The sequence below is a fragment of the Apium graveolens genome, chromosome 3 (assembly GCF_009905375.1).
Source record: "Apium graveolens cultivar Ventura chromosome 3, ASM990537v1, whole genome shotgun sequence".
Taxonomy (NCBI): Eukaryota; Viridiplantae; Streptophyta; class Magnoliopsida; order Apiales; family Apiaceae; genus Apium; species Apium graveolens.
The window spans coordinates 81,571,627-81,595,978 of NC_133649.1; the positions used below are offsets into that span (position 1 = coordinate 81,571,627).

Consider the following 24,352-nt stretch of genomic DNA (forward strand, 5'->3'; position numbering starts at 1 on the left):
TAAAACCCTTGCTTTATGAAACCCTGATATTGATTTGAAGTACCCTTGTTCTTGATAACCTGTTATTGATAATCCTATTAATTTCACCCTTTGATAATCTGCCTTTCTGTTCCAGTTTCCTATAATGCCATAAATCATATTGAACCTTTAATTATCTTGGATAACTCTGTTAATGATACCATGTTTCTCTTGATCGCCCTAATGATCCCTAAGTTATTACTGATCCTTCAAATTTAGTGCCTTATTATCCTTGATACAGAATTCTTGAGAATTGTTCCTTGCGTATCTTTGATTCACTCCCTGAACTTTGTTTCTTTAAAATCTGAATTAAGAATGAGTTTCGACTTGAAAGAGTCCGAATGATTTCAAAGGCTTGGTAATGATAAAATGAATTTTAGAAAACCTATTGTTTTCCAACTCAAGGTTTTCCAAATGAATTCCTGATGGATTGGATTGAGACGTAAGAGGCTAGTGGGACTAGTCCAGTCATGGTAAGAGGCTAGTGGGACTAGTCCAATATAAGGCTGAAATTATGCCGAATGGTACCTTAAAGACCGGAATGAAGGTCGATACGGGCTGATCACCCGTATATAATGAAATGGAAAGATAAGTGATCCAATCAAGGGTTCTAAATGATTATTTAAAAAGGGAACTGAAACTTTTATTCAGTAAATTGATTTTTTTTGAAATGAAAATGGTTTATACTGCTTTGAAAAGAGTTGATTATGTTAATGTGGAGCTTAAAGCTCAGAACCCTGATTCCTGAAATTGTTGATCATATGAATGATTCTATATCTTGAAATACTGTTGCTTTCCTCTACCGAAAGATCTATTTTGATCCTATAATGAATTGTGATGAATGTCGGCTTTCGTCCTGTTTCGAGCTTTGTTTCTTGAAAGCCCAACTATTCTTCGGATACCCTTTTTCCTTATCCCAAAGAAAAAAAAATATATGGAAATCTGCCACCTAGATTAGCTAAGATAGAATGCCCTAGTTTGTTCAAAGTATATTGAGATTTGATATTGTAGAACTGCTATTTAGTTACTTGCTGAGTTTTATACTCATTTGTTTTGTCTTAATTTAACCATGGCAGTTAAGCAAGAAGATGGCCAGACTTAGGCGCACTGCTCGTAAGAGCGTACCTGGTGGTCCCTACCGTGTTGAGGGCTTCCAGTTGCCAGAGCAGGTAGTACAGGTTATGAGTGAGCTCGCGCCTAGAAAGAGGTGTTTAAAGATACAATGGGTTATCTGTCGGTTCCCAGCCGGAATCGATATTGATTATTTAATAATATTTTGGGTTTGTAAGTTATATTTTATGATTGGTAGTTGTAATCTTGTCTCATCCTTTATCCTGCTGATCCTGTTAGTAGTTAATCGGGGTTTATGCATATTTAATTATTAGAATAGAGGTGTGTGAGTCCTCATTTCCTAACCCCGAGATTGAGGGCGTCACAATTGGTATCAGAGCTACAGGATCTAGTCCCTGAGACAAGTTAGGTTTTAAAAAGGGGTATTTTGGGAATATATCTATATCGCGAGAGAGTTCGACTCATGTAGAGTTGAGTTAGACTATTAGGTATAGTCTAAGGAAAGTGTTTGATTTGTAAAGCAGAAACTAGAGTTAGGGTGTGAGTTAGCTGGAAGCTTTATTTGACCCTAATATTGTTTCTTGGTTGCTGTTTTGTATTTTCTCTCAGGATCCTAGTAGTGGTAGTGATTCAGACTCAGAGATTAGCTTGACTAGTACCCCTGTGGACCCTATTCCACCCTCTCCAGAGGAGCCTGTATATGTTAGTTCAGAGCCAGAGGAGGACCCTTCTGAGAGTAGTGAGATCCCTATGCAGATTTCACCCTTGAGGCCTGATTCAGAGACCCCTGCCCCTGAGCCAGAGTCGGAGATGCCTAAGACTGTTCCTGTCAGTATTGGTGGCAAGTTAGCCCAGGACCGAGACTTTGTGTACTCCCGCATTCCTGAGTTGGGAGCTTTGGTAGATAGGTTGATTCGAGACTCTAGGCAGAGGACTTCTGTGGTGATGGAGGAGTGGAGAGCTAAGATTCAGTTGGTGGAGCAGGTTACCAGGAAGAGATTGGATGAGGGACCATCCGCTAGTGATGCTGATGCTGAGGCCCGGAGGCTGCATAAGATCATTCGCTGGATGTTGGTTGTGTTGAGAGAGATCCTAGATGATTAGACGGGACTGTTGGTTGAGCCCGTAGATTGTTGTTGTTGTTTTCAGCGCCGGTAGGCTTTGGGATACTTGGTCAGATGCCGGGACCCCTTTTTCATTTATCTTGTTGTAATTCAGACCAGTGTAGTAATAGTAGTAGTAGTTGGAAGTTAGGGGTAGTTAGGAGGATGTTTTCCAGTTTTTCCTCTGTTTAACCCTGCTATTTATTGTACCTTGTTTCAGAACCTTAAAATCCAGAATATTTCCTATGTAACCCTTGATTTAAATAAATCTATTATCTTGCTTTCCTTTGTGCACCTTGTTTATCTTATAAACTGTTCTCAATGCCATGTTTTAAATACAACTATGTTTTCGTACAACCATGTCTCAATATCGTAAAACCCTATTCCGTGCCATGATAAAACAATATTGATATGAGAATTATGTAGTAATAGGATTGCATGTGCAAATTGGGTAAAACTTAAAACCCACAAAAGAGATTTCATAAAAAAAATTGTTGTTATATATATGCCATGCTATCGTATTGCTAAATAGTTGCTCAATCAGGTTTGTAAGAAATGGCCAACTCACCAGATCACCAAGAAGAAGAAATTCCCACCCAAGACCCATAAATAAACCCATAAACCACTTTGATGAGCAGACTTGCTCAGCTTTTGCAACAACCTGTGGCCCAAAAAGTTGGAAATTTCAAGCACTTTCAATCTGTTCATCCTCTAGAGTTCTTAGGTTTGCCAGATCCGATTAAAGCACAATCGTGGTTGAGAGAGATGGAAAAAGCCTTTGAGCTAGCCGAAGTTAAGGACGATAAGAAAGCTCAGTACGCAAGTTATTATTTGAGGGATGAAGCAAGTTTCTGGTGGGAGTCTTCTAAGGCGTTATTGGAAGGCAAAGGCTTATCTTGGGAGAAGTTCACTGAGATGTTTCTGGAAAAATATTTGCCAAGTTATATGCAAGATCAGTTGGAGATGAAATTTTTGGATCTTAGACAGAAGGAAATGTCGGTAGCAGAATATGAGGTGAAGTTTTCGGAATTGTCAAGGTTCGTACCAGAGTACGTGAATACTGAAGCAAAGAAGGCTAAGAGGTTCCAGCAGGGACTTAAGCCATGGATTAGGAGTCAAATAGCGATGTTGGAGATCAAGAACTATGCTGCTTTGGTTCAGAAGGCAATGATAGTGGAAGGTGAGCGGGAAGCTGCTCGAAGAGAAAATGAAGGAAGAAAGAGGAAGTTTGAAAGCTCTGAGCAAGAGCAAGGAAGTTCAAAGTTCAGAGGAAAGTTTGGGAAGAATGGTGGAGGTCAGAACAAAAAGTTCCAGAGGTTTAGACCCGGGAATGGAGCTCAGAAGAACCGTTTCCAGAAAGATGGACAACCGGGAAAGGAAAGCAGACCCCAGATGCAAGAATGCAGGAACTGTGGAAAGAGACATCCGGGGAGGTGTAATAAGCTGGATATAACATGTTTTAAGTGCAACCAGAAGGGGCATTATTCTTCGGAATGTTCAAATGGAATAAGGAAGCCTGATTTGACTTGTTTCAAGTGTGGCAAGGTAGGCCATATGGCTAGAAATTGCAAGGAGCCTGTGCAGAAGGCTAATGTTCTCAGAATTGCTGGACCGCCGTCTCTCCCAGCACCATCAGCTCAACCCAGAGCTAGGACCTTTAATATGTCAATGAAAGATGCGGTGCAAGATGTGGACGTGGTAGCAGGTATGCTTGTTATAAACTCAGTAGAAGTAAAAGTTTTGATGGATTCTGGAGCAACCAGATCTTTTATTTCTGAAAGCATTCTTGATAAGTTAAATTGTGTTGCGTACCCTCCAGAGCGTAAGTTGATTATAGAGGTAGCAAATCAAGAGAAAATTGTTGTTAATAAGATTTGTCCCGACTGTGATGTGTCTATAGAAGGTCGGCACTTTTCTGCTGACTTAATTCCTTTTAAGTTAGGAGAATTTGAGGTTATACTAGGAATGGATTGGTTGTCAAATCATGAGGTGCAAATAGAGTGTAAAAGTAAGAAAGTGAAGGTAAGAACCAAGGATGGTGAGGAAGTGATATTTAAAGGAAAAAGGCAAGATAAGAAGTTTCTAACGGTTATTAAGGTGAGAAGATTAATGCGTCAAGGATGCGAGGTTTATTTGGCTCATGTCGTGGACGTGGAGAAAGAATCTGTAAGGATCGACGATATTCCGGTAGTAAGAGATTTTCCGGACGTGTTTCCTGATGAATTGCCTGGACTACCTCCAGACAGAGAGATCGAGTTTACGATTGACTTGGCTCCTGGTACGGAACCAGTGTCGAAAGCTCCCTATCGCATGGCGCTGGTTGAAATGAAGGAATTGGCAGCTCAGTTGCAAGAGTTGTTGGACAAAGGAGTAATCCGACTGAGTGTATCCCCGTGGGGCGCACCGATGTTGTTTGTAAAGAAGAAGGATGGAAGTATGCGATTGTGTATCGATTACCGTGAGCTGAATAAGTTGACGATCAAGAATAAGTACCCTCTACCGCGGATTGAGGACTTGTTTGACCAATTGAAAGGAGCTTCGTGTTTCTCAAAGATTGATTTAAGATCTGGGTATCATCAATTAAAGATCAAAGCGGAAGATATACCCAAGACAGCGTTTCGAACAAGATACGGGCATTATGAGTTTTTGGTGATGGCATTTGGCTTGACGAATGCGCCAGCTGCATTTATGGATCTTATGAACAGAGTGTTCAAGCAGTATTTGGACAAGTTCGTGATTGTGTTTATTGATGATATACTTATTTATTCCAAAACGGAGGAAGATCATAAGGAGCATTTGAGGATTTCCTTGGAAATTCTGCGAAAAGAGAAGCTGTATGCAAAGTTTTCAAAGTGTGAATTTTGGCTAAAGAAAGTGCAATTTCTTGGTCATGTAGTTAATAAAGAAGGAATTAAAGTGGATCCAGCCAAGATAGAAGCTGTAATGAATTGGGAAAGACCCAAGACTCCGACGGAAGTCAGAAGTTTTCTGGGATTAGACGGATACTATAGAAGATTTGTGCAAGATTTCTCAAAGATTGTCGTTCCATTGACAAAATTGACGAGAAAGAATGAGAAGTTCGTTTGGACAGAAAAGTGTGAGGAAAGTTTTCAAGAGTTAAAGAAGAGGTTGGTAACCGCCCCTGTGTTGGTATTACCAGATGATAAAGGTGAATTTGTGATATTCAGTGATGCTTCCTATAAAGGACTTGGATGCGTGTTAATGCAACACGGGAAGGTAATAGCATACGCGTCAAGGCAACTCAAGCCGCATGAGCAAAAGTATCCAACGCACGATTTGGAATTGGCAGCAATTGTATTTGCCCTTAAGATTTGGAGGCATTATTTGTACGGGAAAAAGTGCGAGATTTATACGGACCATAAGAGCTTAAAGTATATCTTTACTCAGAAAGACTAAATATGCGACAAAGAAGGTGGTTGGAATTGATCAAAGATTATGATTGTGCGATAAACTATCATCCTGGAAAGGCAAATGTGGTAGCTGATGCTTTAAGTCGAAAGGAAAAGTTGAATATGTTAACGTCATCAGAAGAATTAATCAAGGAATTTAAAAAGATGGAAATAGTGGTGCAGACTCCAGTGGAGGTGAAGCCATTTATGCAATACAGTTTCAACCTGAAATTTTGGAAAAGATTAGATGCTGTCAAGAGCAAGTGATGAATCGCGAAAGGAATAAGTTGACGGGAGAAGAAATTAAAGCTCAAAAGGATGGAAAAGGGATATACCGTGTTAACTCACGTATTTGGATACTTGATGTTGTGGAACTAAAGCACGAGATTTTGCAAGAAGCACATAACTCGAGATTTTCAATCCACCCTGGGAGTACGAAGATGTACCAGGATTTGAAAGAAAATTTTTGGTGGCCAAACATGAAAAAGGAAATTGCGGAATGGGTAAGCAAATGTTATACGTGCCAAAGAGTTAAAGCGGAACATCAAAGGCCAAGTGGATTGCTTCAGCCACTGGACATACCTGAATGGAAATGGGAACATATCGCGATGGATTTCGTGGTAGGATTACCTAAAACCAAGTCTAATCATGATGCGATTTGGGTGGTAATTGATCGATTGACAAAGTCAGCACATTTCTTGCCGATAAACGAAAGGTTTTCATTAGAGAAGCTGTTCAAATTGTATCTGGATGAAATCGTGATGCGTCACGGAGTTCCTGTATCTATCGTGTCTGATAGAGATCCAAGGTTTAATTCGAGATTTTGGCGACAATTCCACGATCATTTGGGAACAAAATTGAAAATGAGTACAGCATATCATCCGCAGACAGACGGACAAAGTGAAAGGACAATTCAGACAATTGAGGATATGTTGCGAACCTGCGCAATAGATTTCAAAGGAAATTGGGACGATCATTTGCCCTTAATTGAGTTTTCCTACAACAACAGTTATCACGCAAGTATTGGCATGCCGCCTTATGAAGCGTTGTATGGAAGGAAGTGTAGATCCCCTACTTATTGGGACGAAGTTGGTGAGCGCAAGTTAATTGGCTCCGAGCTAGTGCAACAAACGAAGGAAAAAGTTGAAATGATACGAAAGAGATTAATTGCAGCTCAAGACCGACAGGCAAAGTACGCGAATCAAGAGTGGAAAGATGTGCAATTCGAAACTGGAGACAAAGTCTTATTGAAGATATCTCCTTGGAAAGGTTTAACTCGATTTGGAAAGAAAGGAAAGCTAAGTCCAAGGTACATTGGACCATTTGAAGTATTGCGATAAGTTGGGAAAGTGGCGTATGAATTGGCGCTGCCGCCGCAAATGCAACATCTGCACAATGTATTTCATGTATCTCTCCTGAAAAAGTATAATGCCGATGTGAGCCATGTGATCGAGTTGGAACCAGTAGAAATCCAACCAGATTTGTCCTATGTGGAACAACCAGTGCGAATTTTGGATCGAAAAGAAAGGACGCTTAGAAATAAAGTTGTACCTCTAGTTAGAGTGTTGTGGAGAAATCCACTAGTCAAGGAATCGACTTGGGAATTAGAAAGCGAAATGAAAGAAAAGTATCCCCATCTATTTGCTTAGATTAGATTCTGGGGACAGAATCCTTTTAAGGAGGGAAGATTGTAACGACCGAGAATTTTGCGTCGTAATTAAGAAAGTAAAGTATGTGTTATGTGATGAGATTATGTGATTAAGCGGTGATTATTTGTCTTATCTGTATACTAGAGTTAAGGAGTGTGGATAAAAACGTTCCAATTTAAAGAGTCAGCTTAGAAGTCGAGCTGTGGTGTCGGGCCGTCAGGTAGAACGGAACCCGTCCTAATATGGAATTAAATAATATAAAATGTGAATTATATGTGAAGTGAATGAATAAAGTATTTCGTCTTAAGAGACGTGTTGATTGGAAAATATAATGAGAAGCGTAATCGAAACGCTGAGCGTCGGGCCGTCAGGCTGAACGTGACCCGGTACGCGTAAAAGATGATAAAGAATAAAAAGGGAATACATATATAAAGAGGAATAAATTTGTGATCAGACCTGAGTCGTTATATGATCGTATATGTGTGATTGCTAGCCTGTGTGCATGACTATGTGCTCTGTGACATTTTTATGGATTTAAAGGAATTATTTGATTTAAATAAGGGTTTATTTAACCTTCGTGCATTTTTATAAAATCATCTGAGTAAGATAAAAATATGGGATTTGTTTTGTTATCCTTGTAAAGACCAAAGAGACTTTATAAAAATGATAAGTGAATTTGATTGTTGATCTTTGCATTTTTAAATTGATTTTATGTGGAAAATGTATTTATTAAAGCAAGTTTGCGAAATTCATATAAAATCAACCGTTCGCTCAAATTCTTATTATGAGTAATGGATAAAAAGCTAATTTCGAGACCTACGTGTTAAAATTGTCATTTTCAATAATTCTCGACTTCCCGAGAGAGATATATTTTATATTTGAATTTTGTTGCATTTAAGTAAAAAGAGAAAGTATGTGTGAGTCAAAAAGGAATTATTAAATTACCATCTTGCCCTTGCTTTGGTAGAGTATAAATCAACCCCTTCCAACCCATTTTCTTCTTTCTTTCCCAAGCACTCATTCTCTCTTCTCTCTTTTTCTTTCTTTCTCCCGAACACACTCTCTCTCTCTCACTCCCTCTCGGCTCTCTCATCTCTCACCTCTCTCACTCGCATGCAACCATTAAAACACACTCAAACACCGAGATATTGCTTCCATTAGTTGTTATTCTTGGTATATACTTCAATTCCTACTTGCATGTAAGTGATTATAAAGGTTTTGTTGAAGTGATCACTATGGTTGTGATTAAGAAAAACAATTTCTTGAAGCATAACTATAAGAGTGATTTTAAGAGGTTTTGGAGGTCATAAACTCGAGAAGAGATCCGTCATGGACTCTCTCAAGTTCGACCACCACCGGCCATGATCCAAAGGAGAGCCGGTGGGTTTTCCATGATGTGATTGTTGGATTTTAATATTGCATGTTATGGTTTCTTGAAAGCTTGAAAAAGGGTTTTGTTTCTTTTGTTGAAAATTGAGTATGTGATTGGTAAAATGATTTCCTTGATTGTAAAATGAATGTGTGCATGTGATTGTTGCTTAGAAAATCAAAATTGATGATTTGCATGTGAGATTTTACTTCGGCTTTATGCTAATAAAAAGGGAAATTGAATTTTGTGACTTGATCTTGGTATGAACTAAGCTTAATTAGTAGGAAATAGAGTTGCATGTTGATTTAAAAGAGGAGTTAGTGATGCATGCCAATGTTTGGTTCTTGGATTGTGAATTTTGAATGTTTGCCGAATGGAAAATGGGATTAAAAGAGATTGATTTGTGATTAAGTGAATGCATGCATTGAATAATTTGATTAAGGTTGAGTTATTAGGTGATGTTTGGCTTTGTGCTTCGAAAATCTTGATGAAAATGAGTTAAATGACTAAGTTAAGGCTTAAAACAAGTTGAAAATGTGATATAGGACTTTGCATGTGAAGATTGATCTTTGTATGTGTGTTTTCTTGATAAACCCGAATAGGTTGAATCTTTAAAGTGGTTTGTTGTGAGTAGACTTGATTAAAGTAATGATGGATGGTGATTAGATTAATAAGGAATGAATTATTGTTGCATGCTAAGTTTAGGTTCGAATTTTTGAGTTAATAAGAAAGGAAATTGAATTTGGTGAGATAATCTTGGTAAACACTAAGTTTGTATGATTTAAAAGCAATTGCATGATAGTTTTAAAGGAGATCAATGAGTGCATGCTAGTAATTAGTCTTTGAGTTGAAAATTATGTTCTTGCCGAATGAAAACAAGATAAAAAGGGGATAACTTGGTGATTAAGTGTATGCATGTTGATTTGATGGATTGATTAAGTTGAAATCACTAAGTAGTGCATGGTTTGGTGACTTAATGAATGGAATGATTTAATAGGGGATTAAAACAAGAAAGAAATGTGGTATATAACCTTGCATGTCAAAATCTATTTTTGCATGTTTGATTCTTGATTGTGATAAGTGTTAAGGCCGAATAGGCCATAAGAAATAAAGGTCAAAACTTGATTTTGGTAATTGAAAGAATGATTGAGTGTTATATGTGAAAATCTTTGATTTTGCTTGATTGGATTGTTTTTTTGGTTCGAATTAAGGAATAAAAGAAAAGGGAATTAAGTCAATTGATATAAGTGATAGTATGCACGTAAATGTTTGGTTGTAAATGGGTCTAGTACTCGTAAAAGAGTTGTGTTAGTGTGATTTGAGAAATAGCCTAGGTCAAGCGAGTACGCTTTGATTGCTAGGTATATAAGGATATAAAAATTCGAGAAAGGATTGTGCTATGTGCTATGTGCTGTGTGCTTATTTGTATAAGCTATATTCGTATGCTCGAGTCAAAGATATAATCGAGTTATCGTATAGAGAGATCGTTTCGGGAACGATAGTTGGGAATCTAATTAAGATTTTTGGTTTTTATTGTAGAGTCGGAGCGTGAGGGCATTCGGGCTAGGAAAGGGAAAAGTATACTAGGTGGCAGTAGTTCAACCCTCAGGAAAGCAATTTCAGGCAAGTAACTCTGATTACTTGTGTAAATGATTATAAAGGAAATGTTGTTCATACCATGTAGAGTATTGAACTATTAAAGTATAAAACCCTTGCTTTATGAAACCCTGATATTGATTTGAAGTACCCTTGTTCTTGATAACCTGTTATTGATAATCCTATTAATTTCACCCTTTGATAATCTGCCTTTCTGTTCCAGTTTCCTATAATGCCATGAATCATATTGAACCTTTAATTATCTTGGATAACTCTGTTAATGATACCCTGTTTCTCTTGATCGCCCTAATGATCCCTAAGTTATTACTGATCCTTCAAATTTAGTGCCTTATTATCCTTGATACAGAATTCTTGAGAATTGTTCCTTGCGTATCTTTGATTCACTCCCTGAACTTTGTTTCTTTAAAATCTGAATTAAGAATGAGTTTCGACTTGAAAGAGTCCGAATGATTTCAAAGGCTTGGTAATGATAAAATGAATTTTAGAAAACCTATTGTTTTCCAACTCAAGGTTTTCCAAATGAATTCCTGATGGATTGGATTGAGACGTAAGAGGCTAGTGGGACTAGTCCAGTCATGGTAAGAGGCTAGTGGGACTAGTCCAATTTAAGGCTGAAATTATGCCGAATGGTACCTTAAAGACCAGAATGGAGGTCGATACGGGCTGATCACCCGTATATAATGAAATGGAAAGATAAGTGATCCAATCAAGGGTTCTAAATGATTATTTAAAAAGGGAACTGAAACTTTTATTCAGTAAATTGATTTTTTTTGAAATGAAAATGGTTTATACTGCTTTGAAAAGAGTTGATTATGTTAATGTGGAGCTTAAAGCTCAGAACCCTGATTCCTGAAATTGTTGATCATATGAATGATTCTATATCTTGAAATACTGTTGCTTTCCTCTACCGAAAGATCTATTTTGATCCTATAATGAATTGTGATGAATGTCGGCTTTCGTCCTGTTTCGAGCTTTGTTTCTTGAAAGCCCAACTATTCTTCGGATACCCTTTTCCTTATCCCAAAGAAAAAAAATATATGGAAATCTGCCACCTAGATTAGCTAAGATAGAATGCCCTAGTTTGTTCAAAGTATATTGAGATTTGATATTGTAGAACTGCTATTTAGTTACTTGCTGAGTTTTATACTCATTTGTTTTGTCTTAATTTAACCATGGCAGTTAAGCAAGAAGATGGCCAGGCTTAGGCGCACTGCTCGTAAGAGCGTACCTGGTGGTCCCTACCGTGTTGAGGGCTTCCAGTTGCCAGAGCAGGTAGTACAGGTTATGAGTGAGCTCGCGCCTAGAAAGAGGTGTTTAAAGATACAATGGGTTATCTGTCGGTTCCCAGCCGGAATCGATATTGATTATTTAAGAATATTTTGGGTTTGTAAGTTATATTTTGTGATTGGTAGTTGTAATCTTGTCTCATACTTTATCCTGCTGATCCTGTTAGTAGTTAATCGGGGTTTATGCATATTTAATTATTAGAATAGAGGTGTGTGAGTCCTCATTTCCTAACCCCGAGATTGAGGGCGTCACATGGCCCCTTTCTTAAATGGGGACGGGTCTACAACAACTGTTTGTTGTAGACTTGAATTTAACAAACACTTTTGCAGCCGTTGATCTGGGATTGGAGGGCTGGATCATTGGGGGGACCGCGGAAATTTTCAGCGGTCGGTCAGGACGGACCGCGGAAAATTTCTGCGGTTGGTACTGCTCCCTTATCCCCAACTGCTCCCTTATCCCCAACATTCCAGCAGATCCTCATTTTACCACACAAAAACATCAAAATTTCAAAAAAAAATCTACTCTCCAAGTTTATATTTTAGGCGATTTTGGGACATTTTCATCAAGAAATTCAAGTTGTTTTGTCAATTCAAGGTATATTTCTTGTCTTAAATTTCACATTTTCATGGCGGATAAATTATTTGCTCGTATGTTTCGTCATAAACGTCAAAATGAAAAAAAAGAGGCTATTGATTGTAGTTTACATCTTGATAGTTTAAATAGTAGTAAAGAACCTAAAACCCCTGTATATGTTGAAGATGATGATTTTGTAGATAGAAATGAGGAATTTATTAATTTAGATGACGATTTGGTTGATGTTGAAGATGAAAGTGATGAAAATGAGGTTGAAAATGAGGTTGAAAATGATAGTGATAATGTTGAGGGTGAGGATGAAGATGATAATGTAGAGGATGCAGATTTGTATGAAAATGTTGATGGGGGGGGGGGGAGTTCCATATTTGAATCAAATTTTTCAAAGTGTGGATGAGGCCGGTCATTTTTTTAGGGCTTATGCTTTACGAAATGGATTTGCTATTAAAATTCAAGCTAGCCATCGTAATAAAGACAACGAGATATATGGTCGTTTATATGTTTGTAGGCTTTATGGAAAAAGTGTCGTCGCCGAGAGTAGTCAAAATAAACGGCGTAGAGAGGTTCTTCCTAAAAGCGAGTGCAAGGTGAGGATGTATGTCAATTATCAAAAGAAAAAACGTCACTGGGAGGTAACTAGCCTTGAATTGGTACATAACCACGGTCTTGTTTCCCCTAGTAAGATGAATTTGGTACAACGAGAAAGACATGTCAACACCGCGACCCGTAGTTTGATTAAAACGCTTTATAGTTTGGGGGTTCGTAATTGTCAAGTGATGAATGTGATTGGTAACATTCATGGAGGTAATGACAAAGTTGGTTTCAATGTTCAACATGTTAGGAATATGTTAAGAGACGAGAGGAAGAAAAGGTTTGAGATTAGTGACGCCCAAGCGGGGTTGGACTTGTTGCATAGGTTGAATGAAGAAAGTGGTTCTAAATATTTTATTAGGACCGAAGTCGATGAAGAGAATCGCTTGAAGTGTCTAGTATGGATTGATCCGAGATGTATAATGGCTTACCAAAATTTTGGCGATGTTATGGCTTTTGATACCACTTATCGGACAAATAGGTATGCAATGCCATTTGTCCCATTTACCGGAGTCAATCATCATTATCAATCGGTAATTTTCGGGTTTGCATTGATGCGGGATGAACACGCATCGACTTTTGAGTGGATTCTTCGTACTTGGCTTGAAGGTGTGGGGAATAATCCTCCATTGACTATAATCACGGATCAAGATCAAGCCATGGCAAGTGCTATTATGGTTGTACTCTCGAATACTACCCATTTATTGTGTTCTTGGCACATTAGTCAAAAATTCCCGGAGAAATTAGCTCATTATTATTCGGCTTTTCCGGAATTCAAGACAGACTTCAACAATTGCATTTATAAATCTCTCACCGAATGTGTTTTTGAAGCTAGATGGGCGTCGTTTGTGGAAAAGTATCACTTGCAAGATCATAAATGGTTAAAGGGGTTATATGAGTTGAAGCACAAGTGGATTCCTGCATATACTAGAAACAAATTTTCGGCGTTTCAAAATAGTACATCGAGGAGTGAGGGGATGAATTCTTTCTTTGATAAGTATGTGAGTTCGGCAACGGGTTTGAAGGAATTCATTAAAAATGCCCAAAAAGCATTGGCAAGGTAATTCATGAGGGAGAAGGAAGAAGATTATGTCACCATTAATCTAAAACGTCCATGAAATTGCATACCACATTAGAGTATCATGCTTCTTGTATCTACACTAAGGAAATGTTTAGAAGATTTCAAGATGAATTGGTTGAGTCTTCAAAATACTTTGTTGAAAAAGACCGACGAGCTAGTGAAGAAGGGGAGAGAATGTGGGATGTTTATAAGTACTATAGTTGTTATAGGCCCATGTCCGAGCCTACGAGAAGAAATGTTTATTTTGTGGCATTCGAGAAAGCAAGCTCTTTGGGAATGTGTACGTGTAGAATGCTTGAACATTCGGGGCTACCTTGTAGACACCTATTGGCGGTCTTCACTAAGAAACGGGTTTCGGAAATTCCCCCGTATTACATAAACCGGAGGTGGACAATGCATGCCAATAGAGTTGATGGTGTGTTGCCTTACAATTTGGATGTTGGACAAAGTCATGAGATGACCTCAACCGATCGATTTAATAGCATGACAATGTTAACCATGAGTTTTTGTCAAAGTAGCATTGCATCCAAAGAACGGTATGATTATGCCGTTGGAGTGATGAATCGAGAAATACCAATTCTCGAAAAAATGAGCGTTGATGGAATTAAATCTTACGAAAGCAATTCGCAATCTCCAAATGCAAGTGCTCATGAAGAAACAATTCTTGACCCTATTATGTCCCAAACTAAAGGGAGGAAGAAGGACGTTCGTTTTAAAAGTCCAATAGAATCGATTGGTAAAAAGGAGAAGCCGCCAAGAAGGTGCACTTATTGTCAAATGGAAGGTCATGATAAAAGGAAGTGTGCTAGTAGACTAGAAGATCTTAAAAATGTTCAAGAATCGCAATATAATTAGTGGTGTACCATTTTGTAACCGAATGTTGTAATTTTTAAATGGATTTGAATTTTAAGTGTTTAACATTGCTTTCTTTTTTGTTATGTTTTATTGTCATATAATTGTGTTTTATTGTGATAGGTAACATGACTAGCGAGTATAGTGGTGAGAACAACTCCGATCATAGTTGTGATTCGGTTTCCCACATTAGCAACACATTCTCGGACTCCCTACCAAGCGACTCATGGTATGAGGACAATGACGAGGAAGATGTGGTCTCACCAACCTTTAGTGAGATGGAAGATGCATGTGCCGAGTTGATGCCCCTTGTGGACAATGACGAGCCGCCCCATGTGGAGGAAGAGGAAACGGACTTGTACCCACCCGATGAGGAGGCTTATAGGGCCAAAAATTGGATCGAGGCATGCAATTGGATGGAGGGTACTGAACCGTGGAGATTGGTGAACTCTCATCCGGATCCGTACTTCCTTCCGATCTTGAATTTGGGCAACAACACGCCCGATGGAAAATGGAAAAAATCCGGATGGAATTGCGGTAAGCTTGTTAAATGTGATCGGATTGCCGATATTGTAAACTTGAGGCCTCGTGAGGGTTGTAATATGGACCAAATACGCATCGAATATGTGAAGGGTTGGGTTTCACACCTAACGGGAGGGACGGAGAGGGAACGCGGGACATGTTTTGCAAGATTTCGTCTCTACGATGGCTCGAATACGATTTCGGTTACCATTTGGAACGACTCCAACCCTTACCCTTGGAAACTTATGGAAGGCCATATCCGTGATGGTTGTGTACTTGTTCTCTACCATATTGCATGCTTCGTGGATACTACGCAAGAAGTTGCTCAACACCGGTTATCCGGTGGTCTTTCTAATATACTAGGTATTTTTGGTTAGGACCAATATATTTCATAAAATTTAGTGGATTGTATTGATCGTCTAATTTTCATTCGAATCTATGTATTTTCATTGAATTTTATATGAATTTATATGAATCTTCTATGAATTAAAGTATGAAATTTGAGATTGAAAGTGTACCTAAAAATTTGAGATTGAAAAGTAAAATTTACAAGTCGAACTATACATTACAAATTGTTATGAAATGTATTGAAAAGTTTTTTTCAATATTTGGACAAGCGTTGACTTTCGTTGACTTTTTTAAGGAATTTTCAATTTATCGTAAAAAATGAAAAAAAATAATTTTTTTTTTGAAAATCACTCATTACCATATTTTAAGACTTTTGAGAGTAGTTTGGATTAGTGGAAGTTAGTTTAGGACTAACTTCCAAAAATTAAGCAATTTCAACAGAAGATTAATTTGCACATACTCTGTTTCCCCTGTCTTTTGCTCTGTTTTCAGGGGCAAAAAACAAAACTGATGGACCGTTCCGCGGTGGGGCTGTAGACGGACCGCGGAAATTTTCCGCGGTTGGGGCCATTAAATTGTTTTTTTGCAGATTGAAAACAAAGCAGCCAGGAAATTCACAACCAAATTCACAACCAAATTCACAACCAAATCCACAACCAAATTCCACCAAAATCCCAACACCTACAACACCAAAATCCACCAAATTCCACCAAAATCTACCAAATTCCACCAAAATCTACCAAATTCCACCAAAATCCACAACAACCCAAAATGCTCAAAAATAACAAAAATCCAACAAAATTAAACAACGTCAAACCAAACAAACCAAATAAACCAAATAAAACCTGACAACATAAAATGAAATCCAACTACATAATTCAACAACCTAAAATCAAATGAAATCCAACTACATAATCCGACAACCTAAAATGAAATGCAATCCAACTACATAATCCGACAAACTAAAACACTATGAAATTCAACTACGAAGCCTCGTGACGCCTATGCATACGAATCCCGGGAATCCCCCTTGCCTTCCCTAACTGAAGCTCCCTGGCTATCCGATACCTAAAGGTATCCACCTCCTCCTGCGACCAATTTGGTACCTCAGCTAAGTCATATCCTTGTGTGAAGTAGTCCATGTACTTCATCACATAAACACCACAATCATTAGAGTTTCGTTGCTTTGGCCTGGACGGTAGAGCTAGGACCTCGGCTGAAGTAGGGTCAAGCCCCTCGACTGGGTGTACCATATGCAATAGCCTCGGCAACAACCATGACTACAATGAAATTATGATCCGAGAATGAATATAATATACAATTGGTAAGGACTATATAGAAGACAGTAATAGTAGAGGAACATACCACCACTCGTATATCCTCACGATAATCCGGCTCGTCATTCATTGAATCTATGATAAGACCTTCAAATCGTCTAGTACCGAACATGAACAAAACCCAATGCACATCTCCGACACAACATGGGAAGAATATGTAGTCCGCCTCGAGAACGGAAGGACCAACAGTAGCACTGGAAAACCCGATAAAGCTACGTAATGCTTTATTCCATGCCCTCTGCAATGTATCTCCACCGACCCTCGATGCTTTTCTGATTTTCTTCACATGTCCTTTCCCAAGAACCATGAAGTAGGGATCCATGAAATAATAGATGGGTTTCCTCTCCCATATACCTCCAGTGTGAATCTCCTCCTCCCGAGTCCTTAGCAATCCCTGCAAGTATATATGAATGCAACAAGTAAAATAAATGCAACAAGTAAAATTAATGCAACAAGTAAAATAAAAGCAAAAACTAAAATATATTAGACAACGAACAATACCATATAAGTGTATATGATCCTGTCATCAACCCATGTTCCTGGAGCCAGACTCTGCATAGCTGATGCATGGACGTGATAGTCCTGAACACTAAGACCACCGGGATTCCTCGGCGCCATCCCAAAGCCCCATCCCCAATCTGAATATATAGCATTCTTCTTTGTCATGCTGAGACTCTTAGTGATACTCCACTTCTCCTCTTTCATCCTGCGGGATGCAAGCTTCGCGGGCCTACTAGATGAGGCAATAGCCTGGGGTGGCTGAGACACATGCTGGGATGGCTGTGTCATGTCAACGACATCCTGGGCAGGAATGGCTGGAATGTCAAAGTCGTCAGCCAAAGGTGCAATGAAATCTGATTTTATGTTCTGAAATGTGGGAGGTCTGTAGGCGGGTCCTTTGATCTTCTTCATCAACCGAGAGAATGGTGTGAGGAAGGTAGCAGAAATCCTCCCAAACTCCTCCACAAACTCAGGAGGAACCCTAGCATCCAGCTGCTTCAACATATTAAGCCCGACAACCATCTACAAACAAAAACAAGCAAACATTTTTTCATTAATTCCACAAGGATATCATATCATCAAGATGAAATACGTGTGAATGCAAATTTTGTAGTGTGTGGGGGTGTAATGTGAAATATGCATATTTGTAAAACACTTACAACTTCATAGCCCTCGAGGCTATCATACAACTCCCTCGTCTTGTACTGCTGCTGAGGCTGTGGATCGGGCTTCCCTATGCGCATACGATATATATCAGCATACCACGCCATGTAATCAGCCTCCGAAGCTATGTCTACCGAGTCATCAACAAGGCCATCCAAATCTGAACAGAACCTGGCCCATTTGCCAATATCAATAAACCACCGCACCAGCCAATCCTCCCCTGCAAACGTGGCATCCTTAGCCCCCCTGTAACCAACCATGTTCACCGGTGCCCGTGGAATCTGCGGACTAGAACCAAACTGTCTCGACACCCTGTCCGGATGCTGCCACTCGACCATGTCGTAACATACAAGGGGAACTCGACCACACCCAGCTAACTGTGCCTGTATCATCTCGCTGTCCATAACATCCTCGAACCTAGCATACGGCCTCCAGACCACCTCATCACCAGCAACACCATCAAACTCACCCCTATAGAATGGTAAGCTGTGGTGAGGGCCTGACATCCTGCGCTTCTTTGAAACCCCGACATGAGTATCACTAGCATAGGCCCATCCCTCAGCAACCGGATAATCCTCCTGACCGGGAGATCGTAATGGCACGCCACTACGAGGAAATCTCTCAGAAGACCAAACCTGTAACACCCAGACACAACAAGCAATGCTCTTGCTGCCCTTCCTTGCAGCAATCTCCAAACCCCGGTATATATGAGCTAACACAGCTGCACCCCAAGCATAATAAGGAATCTCCCGCATATTAATCAATGGGTGCATATACCGAACATGAACAAAAGAGCGGTTGATGTTGGGAAAGAGGATACAACCCATAATGAATAGCAGATACGCCTTGGTATGTACAACCGTGGCCCTCATATTGTACTTCTCAGGCTTCTGTGCACCATATCTCTCAAACAACCACCCCAGCTTGATGTTATTCCAATACAAAGCCTCCTTCACCTCCTCCTCGGTCAAAGGCTCAAACCAATTATTAGCAAAATACGCCGCCTTGTTCTCTATCACCCCACAAGTCAGCGCATCCCCCTGCACTGGCACCCCTAAAATAAACCCTACATCCTCCAATGTAACAGTCATCTCCCTCTGCCTCGTGAAGAAAGTGTTGGTCTCAGGTCTCCAACGCTCCACCAAAGCAGATATCAACCGAGTGTCAGTAGCCAAGACAACAACAGGGTCTGCAAAAATCCCGAACCCAAGCATGTGTAGCAATTCCCGTTGTGGTCTCCTTAACTTCCACAAGTGCAAGCGGAAATTTTCCGCGGTCCATGGGCTAGGGGTTTTTTTGTAATTACTCCGGACCGCTGAAAATTTCCGCGGTCCACATGTGATCTCAGCCCTCCAATTCCCGATCTCACGGTTACAAATGTGTTTGTTTGTTGTAGACCGACCCTCTTCTTATATTTGGTTAGTTCTTTCTTTCTATGCAAGGGCATGTCCACTTTTGTTTAAGTATACAGCTCTCGTACAATACAAACTGATATGATGATCAACCTATACACTCATCAATCATTGAAGATGCCGCTTCACTATGATTCTTTTCTAAAACCTATTGACAGATGACGCGTCCTTCATGTTTCATTCACTCCACAAACTAGCTCATTTTAAGATCGACTTCTTCACACCAAAGGCGCGCCTTGGTTGCATGCCATTCATCCCGCACATAGTTTGCTTTTTAATTTCTTTCATGCAGGACCCAAGGAAAATAAATGTTTGCCCTATGGTCATTCTTTTCTCTATGGAATTAATCATCTACCTTCTCATTATATTATTTCTATTTTTATTTGTTCTTTTTCCTCGAGGCCCATCCTTAGCCTACAAACATATTGCCTTTTTTTTTATTTGTTTACACTAGACGCGCCTAGTTGATTTCTTTACCGCCTCAATTATTCACCTGCTTTCTTCATACTAGCATACACTCAATCACCAGCCACCTTGATTTCTTCTTCACCATTAATACTCAACAATAATTGCTAAGCAAAATAATTATCCAACCAGATTTAAGTATAGCATCAACTTCATTTCCAACTTTTATGTATTAATAGAGTAGCAACTCCAATCTCTAATTTTATGGCGCGTCCTTGCACGTCACATTATCTTTATACAAGACCAAGTAATGACTTCTTGTGAAATACTAGTAATGTACACCATTCTCTGACTCTGTTTTTATAGTCTTTCTTTGTCAGGCTTTCACAAACAAGGGCGCACCCTTTATATAGATTTTTATTTTATATATAGGCTAGCCACCAATTCTTTCCATGGACATGCGCATACTGGTCGATTTTTCCTGGACTCTTTTCTCAAACATTTAAATATGCATGAGTTTTTTTTTGACTTTGTTATCCTGGGTATTCTTGTTTACTATATATAAAAGTACTTGGCAAGAGTTGTAACCTTCCATGTGGACACGCCATAATATCTCAACCAATATCAAAAATGGGTCTCCTTTCTTTTTTTGCTCTTTGCATACTAGCCCTCTGTATTTGAAACCACATGTAGCAAACAACTGCATAACAATCCATGCTTTGCTCTCCTCATTTTCATAAGTTTCTTCGATTTTTAAAGTAAAAACTACCCCAGGAAACTCTACATTTTCACTAACTCTCCTTGCAAGGCTAGTAGATTTGCGTCTACATGGGACTTGGAATGATATAGCAAGCAAGCTTTCATTAAAGTAGTTAAAAAACAAACCAGGCCTTTACTTTGGAGTGTACCAAGCAACCATATGTGCTGTAGGGGCTCTCACATAATCTAGGAGCTGCACCCTTATGTCATGTAAGGGGGCTCTTAACATTGTTCCGGGAGCTGTACCACTATCTTGATCCCATAGTCATTATACAAAATATTTTTAATATAGTACCATTGCTGACTTTAATTGTGACAAGAAGCAATGCTCACAAAAGCTCTTCATTTATTTTTCATAACTCAGCCTTAAAGATAAATGGACGCGCCTTGATCTTTGTATTCCTTCCTTTCGTGCATAAATTTCTAACACCCCTTCACCACCTCTTTTTGTAGCTATATTTCCATACTCAAGGGCGCGCCGTTCTTGCACATCTATTTTACTTGCGTACCCTTGTGTAAAAAACCTTTCTTTTACAAGTAGGTTCCACTACTTCCTCGATTTACTAAACATGGGAGTTGTTCACATTTCACACTTTAGTGTATCTTTTTTTAAACCAGGACGCGCCATTTGCCCTTTTTTAAAACATAAGCTGATTATATAACTTTGTACTCCATGCAAGTCTCCATAATTGGTTTAACTGTGATGTTCTGTGGGCTCCATCATACACATATGTTCCTTTGCAGGTAGCAAGCCCATACATTTCTCTATCGTTGCCATTTTTATTTCTAATTCTTCAACACAATGTCTTGTTTCTCTATCAAAACGCGTCTCGTTGCTTCTCTGTAATAACCCCAATTTTTGGAAATTTTTGAAACCCTTATGAATAGTATTTTTGCTGAATGAGAAAACTTTTCATGCCACACTATGTAGGGGTTCTGATATGGATATTCTGAGATTTTATTAGTACTTTATATGAGATATAAGTATATGTAAAGATCGTCAGAATCCAAATTCAAACACTTTGATTTTTCCCGGAAATCCACTAGATACGGAAATAATTGAATATAAGGTAACAGGATACGAAAGATTTAAATTAAAGGATTATAAGAGAGGATCATAGAAAGGAATATAATGTATTGAGAAAGGTTAAGGGAACCCAAATAATAAGATCCCGGGTATGATCTCTCAAACGATAAACGAAAACGAAAGTTAAGCGAACCGTATAACAGATCAGCGGTCATTAGGCAAACAATTAGGAAGTTAATCAAAGGGATTAGAGAGAGTGATGTCACCCAACCAATGAGAAGAGGACAAGGAGGGAAAGATGACATCACAACATGACATAGGCATGACATGGGAAGGAAGGAGATGTGGTGGATTATTAACCACACAAAATCAAGGTTAAATTGGTAATTAACCAAAAACAAAACAAAACCAAATCAACCAAGCCGAATAATTCATTCTTCATCAAAACAAAAAGAAACCAAGGCATTGTTCTTCATTTGCTCTCGGCTTTTTCATCTTTAAAGGCAAGAAATTTCAAAAATTCAAGATCCAAGCTTCCTAAATTGGTGAGTTAATTCCCTAATCATCCTTATGCATAGTTAGGGCTATATCATGAGTTTAAGCCATCAATTCTTTCTCAATCTTCTTTATTAAATCAATGAAGAAGACAATGAATAGTGTTTTCAAGTTTTTAACTTGAAATTTTTCTTGTTTTCCTTTAAGATCCAAGCATCCCTAAGACTTCTCAAAGCTTCTTAAGGCTTCCTAGCTACTCCCACCACTTCAAGAAAGGTATATCATCTCCAAACCCTAGATTCCTATGTTTAATAAGATGATTTTGATTATTATGGTGATATTGTAGCTTAATGTTTGTGGTTTAGAGTTTGGGTTGAAGTGGTATTGAAATAGAATGGTAAATCTTGTTGTTTTGGTTAAAAGAATGTAGTATAGTTAAATTCAAGCTTAGACATAAGTATGAATGTTAAAATTGAGTTGATTTGGGGCCGTTGTAATGTAGTTTAGATGGAGGTTGATTGGGTTGTGAATTGGAGTTGAAATTGTGGTTGTTTGAATTGGTTTAAATTTGGGAAATCGCGTAAACATAGCCGTCGTAACGTCCGATTTTCTTTAGACTGTTTTTGTGCATAACATTAGGACTCGAGAACCCCCTGCTAGATTATGACCATTGCCATGTCTAAATAGCTCGTGTTACGAGCTTCGTTTTGATATGTAGTTCGTTTGATTCCGATGCACGGTTTAGGAGAAACGACCGTTTCAAGTAACGGCGTTTCGCGAACGAAACTTTTCCCCTCGCCTTACTTTGAAACATAGGTTAAAGACCAAAAAGGGTTAATTAATGTATGAAACATTTATGGTAAGTGTGTTAGGCAGTTGGTAAGACACTCGCGAAGGAATCGCCTTAAAACTCGTAAAGGTTAAATTATTAAAAATGGTGGAGCCGAGGGTACCCGAGTGACTTAAGAGAATCAGTAAGCGCAAAACAAGCGTTAGAGTCTAAGTTAGTTAAAGTATAGATTTACAAGTGACTTTGGTTTAATTCCAACTTACTTGTTGTTTATAGGTTACCAGACTCGTCCCGAGCCATTTGTAACCCCTAGTCGCTCAGGCAAGTTTTCTACCCGTTATAACTGTTGTTGTGATGTATTTGTGTATATGCATGATCTTGCGTTAAATGCATATTTGTTATAGCAAATTCTTGCGATATATTGTAGCATGTTATATGGTACATATGCATGCCTGTTTCGTATTCTTGATACATATATCTGTTGATTCAGTTGATAATACCTATGCTAGAGATAAGCGGTATTTGAGTTTACCCTTAGTATAGGGGATCAAAAGGTGAACATATTTCTAAACGGGGAGTCGATGTTCCCGAGTATAATATATATATTTTTATATATATATGGTTATAGTTCTCAAAACTATTAATCGAATAAGGTTTATTCGATAACTTTAAGTTTATTTTATTATATGAATATTATTTCGAATATTCATTCGAGGGCTTATGACTCCTTTATTTTATTATATGAATATTATTTATAATATTCATTCGAGGACTTATGACTCCTTTATATTATTTAATGAATATTACTTGAATATTCATCTGAGGACTTAGGACTCCTTTTATTTTATTTATTGAATTTTATTTTGAATATTCATTTGAGGATCTATGACTCCGATTATTTGCTGAAATATATTCTTTATTTTATTAAAGAATAAGGTGTCAATAATCAAACTTATTTTCGATTATTCAAATAAAGATAGTACTTTTATATAAGTATATCTTTGGTTATTTAATATCCATTTCAAGTATAAGTTTTAATACTTCTACTTCGATTATTTTTATAAGGATTATCTTTATGAGAATATTATTTAAATAATAATATTCAGACATTTTCTAAATATATTGGGACTGATTTATTTCATTAAATCAGCATTACTCCAAACACTCTTTAAAGTGTTTTCGAGTCTTCAAAATGATTTTTAAAAGTTAGAGCGGATCCCAAAACTCATTTTTATATTTAAGATCTTCCTTTTAAAAAGGGGATTTAAATACTCGCTCAAAACCTGAGGGATCCGGCTCTATGGTGTATTTTATATTCGCAACAAGATTGCAGTTTTGGTAAATGAATTGATTACTTACCCAACGTTCGGGAAGTAAGTCCATCTATTGAGTCGACATAAGCAACATGGGCTCAGTGGGCGTCCATGATAGTGTAAGTGGCTCAGTGGGAGTCC

General features: G+C 38.4%; 2 protein-coding genes across 2 annotated transcripts; one reads left to right on the plus strand and one right to left on the minus strand.

Annotated features, from left to right (window-relative positions):
• The first annotated feature begins 12,453 nt into the window (after window positions 1–12,453).
• On the plus strand, window positions 12,454–13,770 carry LOC141714384 (protein FAR1-RELATED SEQUENCE 5-like). The gene has a single exon (XM_074517905.1). It carries the CDS (start codon window positions 12,454–12,456, stop codon window positions 13,768–13,770), a length of 1,317 nt encoding a protein of 438 aa, XP_074374006.1.
• Window positions 13,771–15,707: 1,937 nt separating this feature from the next.
• On the minus strand, window positions 15,708–19,224 carry LOC141714385 (uncharacterized). The gene is made up of 7 exons (XM_074517906.1): window positions 18,007–19,224; window positions 17,348–17,869; window positions 16,875–17,240; window positions 16,497–16,789; window positions 16,336–16,354; window positions 15,970–16,245; window positions 15,708–15,719 (listed from the first exon to the last, which is right to left on the minus strand). The coding sequence occupies exons 1-7, from the start codon at window positions 19,222–19,224 to the stop codon at window positions 15,708–15,710; spliced, it is 2,706 nt and encodes a 901-aa protein (XP_074374007.1).
• Window positions 19,225–24,352: the final 5,128 nt, after the last annotated feature.